General features: G+C 58.2%; 1 protein-coding gene across 1 annotated transcript; it reads right to left on the bottom strand.

The window, feature by feature from the left end:
* Positions 1–331: 331 nt before the first annotated feature.
* KLK1 (kallikrein 1) lies at positions 332–4,901 on the bottom strand. The gene is made up of 5 exons (XM_011965957.1): positions 4,823–4,901; positions 2,854–3,004; positions 1,332–1,618; positions 1,077–1,213; positions 332–532 (listed from the first exon to the last, which is right to left on the bottom strand). The coding sequence occupies exons 1-5, from the start codon at positions 4,866–4,868 to the stop codon at positions 377–379; spliced, it is 777 nt and encodes a 258-aa protein (XP_011821347.1). The 5' UTR covers positions 4,869–4,901; the 3' UTR covers positions 332–376.
* Positions 4,902–6,000: the final 1,099 nt, after the last annotated feature.

Here is a 6,000-nt window from a genome sequence, read left to right as displayed (position 1 = left end):
GCAGTAACATCCCTCTGTACCTTTCCTGGCTTCCCCGCCACAATAAAACATGAGCACTTACTAACCTCTCAGCCTCGGACCCTCCATTGCCCCCACCTCCCCACCAGGGCAGTGTCCATCCTAGTGTGAGTGAACTGGTCTGGCGTCCCTGACTTACCCTTTGGAATCTGAGCCCTTCCCTGACTGTCTGCACCTGTCACAGCCCCTTCCTTTCCCCACCTGCTGGTGACCTCAGACCTCCAGGCATAAGATTAACACAGCCGGAGTGGCCGCAGCCTCAGCCGAGTGGGTCCAGGTGCACCAAACCTGGAAAGACAGGTGACACACATTTGATGCACATTCGATTTTACTGGGGGTAGGGGACAGGGCTGGGCATTCAGGAGTTCTCCGCTATGGTGTCCTCGATCCACTTCACATATGACAGCACTCTGACGAAGACAGCAGGCTTATTGGGGCTGCCACAAGGGATGTAGCCCCATGATGTGACACCTTGGAGCACACCATCACACGTCAGCGGGCCCCCTGAATCACCCTGGGAGCACAAGGTGGGAGGGGAGAGTGAGAAAGGTCGACGGGGCCCAAGTTCTGCCTGGGGAGCCCCAGCTCTCGGACAGGGCCTCCAGTGCCTACTCCCAGAGGAAGGTGGGCAGGGGTTCCCACAGAGGGGACTGGGGCTGCAGTCCTGGCCAAGGGGGAAGGGGCCTCAGGGTCCAGCTCCTGCACACGGACCAGCGTCCAGGAGGACAGTGCCTGCAGACAGGTCACGGGGAGCAGGCGCACGACCATCTGCAGGATGCTGCCCCTGCGGGCGCATTGCAGAGGCCACCTCTCCAGGGAGCTTTCTCTGATAGTAACTACCCGTTGCCAGGAGGAACGGTGAACTCTGGTGTGTGGGGTGAGATGCAGTTGTCCCTGGATGGGCGGGGAAAGGAGGGGGACCTGGGGCACTGACGGGGCAGCTGGCTACAGCTAGCTGGGAAGCAGTGCGGCAGATGCCTGGTTAGCTCTCAGAAGCCAGTTCAGAGGCTGGGTCCCCTCCCCCAGCCCTTCCAGAGCCTGGGGCAGGGCTGCCTCACCACACAGGTGTCTTTGCCACCTTCCAGGTGTCCGGCACACAGCATGAACTCTGTCACCTTCTGGGTGTGGGCTTTGGCGCACTCATCATTGGGCAGGATTTTGAGGTATACACACTGGAGATCATCTGGAAATGAGACTACGAACCCGGGAGAAAAAGGGCTGCAGCCCGACCTCACCTGCTTCCCTGGCCCTTTCTCCCTCGGAGGCAGGAGTCCCCATCCCCGCCTTGGGCTGCACAGCCTGCCCCCACGTACAATTCTCTGGTTCGATGCTGCCCCAGCCGGAGGCCAAACAGGTGCTCCCCTCTTCGGGTTCCTGGGTGGGCAACTTCACAACCTGCACAGAGTCTGTGATCTCGGCAGGCTGCGTCAGGCGGAGCAGCATGAGGTCGTGGCTGTAGTCCTCGTCTGCTTGGCGGGTGTGGTTCTTCAGGAGGCTCATGTTGAAGTCAGGGTGTGGGAAGCTCTCACTGACATGAACAAACTGGGCTGTGTCTTCGTCATCAAACAAGTTGTGGCGACCCAGCCAGAGCTGGTAATTGCTGAGGAAAGATGGGAATGGAGGGATGAGAAGACGGGAAGGGGAAAGGAGGATGGGGCAGGGGAGCATGGGGGAGGGTCCCCAAAGAGGGAAAGGGAAAGAGAAAAACTTGGGTGGGCGGAGACAGAGGAAGAAAGATATAGTTATGGAGAAATACAGACAGCGAATGGGAAGATGAAAAAGTGTGAGAGTGCAAAAGGTAAATGAAGAGACAGAGCGAAAAAGAGCTCAAAAGGACAGAGGGGTGAGAGAGGCAGAAGGGAGGGCAATGAGAAAAGGATGAGGAAAAAAGAGGTCGGTGAGAAGGAGAAAAGACAGGGACAGCGAGAAACAGGCCCAGGGAAGAGGGAGGAAGAGGGAACAGAACCCAGAAGGGAGCGAGACGCAGACAAACGAAAAAGGACGCGGGAAGTCAGAGCGAGAACGAGAAACAGAGGCAGAGAGGAAGGAGGAGTGGCCGAGTGTGGGAGAGAAAAGGGAGGGAGGCCCTGGGGAGGGGGGGGGCAGGTAGGGAGGAGGGGAGGCCTGAGAGCGGCTCAGCTGCAGCTGGGGCTGTGGTGCGGGCTCCCCAGGGGCAGGTGGCCTGGCCTGAAGTCCAAGGTCGAGGCCCCCTTCCCTCCCCGGCACCCTCCTCCGCGTTTCTCACCCCGCCTCCTTCTTCCTCCCTGTTGCCCCACCCAGCTCCCGCTGAAACCAGCCCTTGCTTGTGTCCCTCCAGAATGGAGGGATATCCTGTAGGGGCTGGACAGAGGGAGAGGCGCCCCCTCCCAGGTACACACGTTGGGGATAAAGCCCTTCCTTCACTCTGGGGCCTCCCTTAGGCCCATCTGGGTGTGTTTTTAGTAGGGATGGGGGAGGGTGAAGTAGAGACCCAGAGAGAGAGAGATGGGTAGAGAGATGGAGGGTGAGACACCGTGACGGAGATGCCACAGAGAGACCCAGAGACAGACAGAGACAGGGGAGATGCAGAGACAAGGAGACAGGGAAGAGATAGAAAGATAGAGACCAAAGCACAGTCACACAGAGGCACAAGCAGAACCAGATCCCAAGAGACCCGGAGAGCCTTGGGGAAGGGTGTCCAGCCCAGCTCTGCCCTGCCATGCGACCTGCGCCACAGCCTTCCTCTCTGCCTCAGCCTCCCCGTCTTGCCTGAGGTTATCCAAGGGGAATGCCACTGGCCTCTCAATCCTGTGGCAGCAGAGATGCCCTCCTCCCAGGCCCCAGGCCCCTACTCACTCGCTGATGCAATGGGCAGCTGTGAGCACCCACTGGGGATGCACCAGGATGCCCCCACACTGGAAAGTGCTGAAATGGTACAGAGCCGCCTGCCAGGGCTGGGAACACTCCCAGCCTCCCACAATCCGGGACTGAATCGGGGGCGCAGCACCTGCAGAGGCGGTGCTGGGTCAGGGAGGGCAGGGTTGGCAGGAGAGGCCAGGGACAAGGCCAGGAGAGGGAGCTGGGGCTGTGGGTCTGAAGGGACATTGCAGGTAGAGGACCAGGGCTGGAGGTCTGGGGACATGGGCAAGGGGTGTTGGGAAGGGCTGGGACTCTGGACTGTTCCCTGGGCTTTTGGAGTGCTGGCTGGCCCTGGTGGGGAGATTTCATGCTCTGACAGTAGAGCAGCCTCCAGGGATCAGGGTAGGAGACATGAGACAGTGTCTGGAGCCGACACTGCATCTGGGTGTCAGGTCATTTGGGGTCTGGGGCTGGGGGATGGGAGGTGGTGGGTTAGGAGAGTGGAAAGGGATTCTGGAAACCAGGGATCAAGGCGCCAAGGGTGAGACAGGATCAGAGGCTCACTAAGGAAGAATCTGGAGGGCTAAGGGGCTCCCAGGCTAGGGAAACAGGATCTGGGTTGGGCTTTGGGGGTTCAGGAGAGGATGCAGCTTTAGTGAACCGGGTCTGAGAGGTCAAGAAGAGCATCTGGACTGACGAGTTTGGGGGTGACTTGGGGTCCCTACACTGGGGTTGGAAGGGGCCAGCGTGGCTGGGACAGTTAGATTTCAGGGCTTCCTGGTTAATGGGTAAAATAAAGGGCTATGGTTAAGGGTAGGGGTGGGCTTCCGAGAGGTTTTGGGGTCCTTCCTGTGAACTGGGAATGGCAATCTGAGGGGATGTTGGGGCCCTGAGAACAGAGTTGGGGTCAGGACTGGGACGGGGCTCAGGAGGAGGGAGGCGTGAGTAGCCGTCCTCCTCGGACAGGGTGAAGGATGGATCTTTGTTTATCAAGGGGATGGGGTTCATGGTCTGAGGGTACTGGAGGAATGTGGGGCCCTCAATCCCAGGAAGAGGATGGGAGAAGTGGTCAAAACAGGCGCCGAGCAGGTGTGGGAATGCAATGCAAGACCCGCTCGATGTGAGGTTGTAGAATCACATAGGACTTGGGGGAGGCCAGGGCGGAAGGGCTGGCTGAGAAGGCATTCGGGATCCTTGGGGTGGGGTTCCAGAAAACCAGAGCTGTGCAGGAACAATTCAGGTGGAGAAGGGCTGGGGACTGGGGCGGGATGGAAATTCCCCAAGGAAAGGAGCATGTGGTGGGAGGGTGTGCCTGTTTTTCCTGGGAGAGCTGGGGGTGCTGGGTGGGAAGGGACATTTGCAGACCCCCCCATACCAGATGGGGGATCCCACATGCCAGTATGGGAAGCAGGGTTGTCGGGTGAAATTTGGGGGACCCTGGAAGGATTGGGGAGACCAGATGTCAGGGTCTGGAAGACACAGTTGAGAGCGGACAGCTGGATGGAAAAAGTCACTGGAGTGTGGTGGGATTTGTAGACTCAGAAGCCAAATAGGTGGCCGCAGGGAACCTAAGGGGCAGGAGGGGATGATTGGGGTCCTGTGGGGTTGGGGAAGCCCATGGGAGAGTTGGGGTCCTCCAAAGAGAGACAGAGATGGCCCAGAATCTGCCCCTGTGGTAAGCGGTGGGACAGGGCGTTGGCTAGGGAAGAGAAGAAAGTACTGAGGCTTCCTGGGAGGAGCAGGGATCTGGTGTGGGAGTGAGGACTGTGACAACATGGAGGAGCTGGGGTGGAAGTTTAGGGTGGGGCCATGCAAGACAGATAAGAGCTGGGGCACCCCGGACCAGGATAGACTGTGGGCCAGAGGGACGAGGCTGGGCTGTTGGAGGGGAAGGGCTTATCGGCGGGGTGAGGGCAGCAAGAGAATCAGGGCCCGTTCCCCCTCCCACATCCCCCCACTGTCTCACCAGTCCCCCCCAGGGACAGGGCGAGGCACAGAACCAGGAACCACATGGTGACAGAGGTGTCCAGGGGCCGGCAGGTGGAGGAGCTGGGGAACCTCCCTGGGGAGCCTTTTAAAAGCTCTTATCCCCTCAGAGCCCCACCCCTGCCCTGCTGGCTCCCAGATGTTGGCCAAAGCCCTTCCCCTGTTGCCTGGGGGCTGAACAATCGCCTCCCCCCGCCCCCCCCGCCAGTCCCCAGAGCTGTGGACACGGAGGGAGAGCCAGCACCTGCTCTGCAGGCCCTAGATCACGCTGGACGCATTCCTGGGGTTGAAGCCAAATGGGGCAGGGCCTGTGGCTCTGGGGCTTTGCTCTGGGGAACAGCCAGTGAGGCAAGGGGGGACTGAGGGGAAGCAGAAACAGGAGGGTGGAGGAATCAGTGATCCCCGGTACAAAGCCCCATATACCTAAGTCCCAATTAAGGCCCTGCACCCCAAGGCCTGGTGCCCTCAAATATCAGCAGTTAGGGCTCTAATTCCCTGCACCGCTCAGAGCCAAGATACTAGCATCTCAGCTGCCAGTTCCCCCTGAAATATAAGCCTTGGCCTTCAGAATGCCCTGGTTCTTGCACTTCCAGACCCAGGACCTAGGTCCCCAAAGCTACTGTTCCTTTTATAATAAAATTTTGGGGTACACATCACCACATTCCTAGTGCCTCCAGATCCAGGCTTGTGAAGTTTCAGGGGTCTCCCAGGGTAAGTTCTTTAGCATTACAAAATCCAATGTCCCTCCCAAACAGTGTTGGGGTCCCAATGAGCCTCCCACTTCTTACTCCCAGTTATGAGTGCTCAACGTCCTGTCCTCCAAAGTCCTAGAGATCTGGACAACCTTCCCTCACAGGTCACGATCAGACTAACCACAGATTCCAATGACCCCTACCCCCTACCCCCAATCCACCAGTACAATATTTAGGTCTCATGGGCCAGGTTCATGTACTTCCAATGTTCAGCTACCTTGAACATCACATTTTGTAGTCTCTGAAGATAATTAGGAACTAGATTCCTGCAGCCTCAATGGTAAACCCATAGGCTTCCAACATGTTGTCTTAGCTTTTTGGAAAAATCAAAGCAGCTCAGAGTTCCAGCCTCTGCTGTGTATCAGGGACCTGGCTAAGAAAAGGACAGTATTTGCCTTTTTGCCAT

Source organism: Mandrillus leucophaeus, unplaced genomic scaffold (genome assembly GCF_000951045.1).
Source record: "Mandrillus leucophaeus isolate KB7577 unplaced genomic scaffold, Mleu.le_1.0 Scaffold74, whole genome shotgun sequence".
Taxonomy (NCBI): domain Eukaryota; kingdom Metazoa; phylum Chordata; class Mammalia; order Primates; family Cercopithecidae; genus Mandrillus; species Mandrillus leucophaeus.
Note: the sequence above shows the minus strand (reverse complement) of the source record. Positions and strands in the feature narration are given on the sequence as shown.

What these genes read in the sequence shown, in the direction of transcription:
- KLK1 (XM_011965957.1), bottom strand. Translation starts at nt 4,868, where the DNA reads ATGTGGTTCCTGGTTCTGTGCCTCGCCCTGTCCCTGGGGGGGACTG. An exon ending in CCTGTCCCTGGGGGGGACTG is followed by an intron (nt 3,005 to 4,822) that starts GTGAGACAGTGG and finishes CCGCCTCTGCAG; the next exon opens with GTGCTGCGCCCCCGATTCAG. An exon ending in CAGCATCGAACCAGAGAATT is followed by an intron (nt 1,214 to 1,331) that starts GTACGTGGGGGC and finishes CCGGGTTCGTAG; the next exon opens with TCTCATTTCCAGATGATCTC.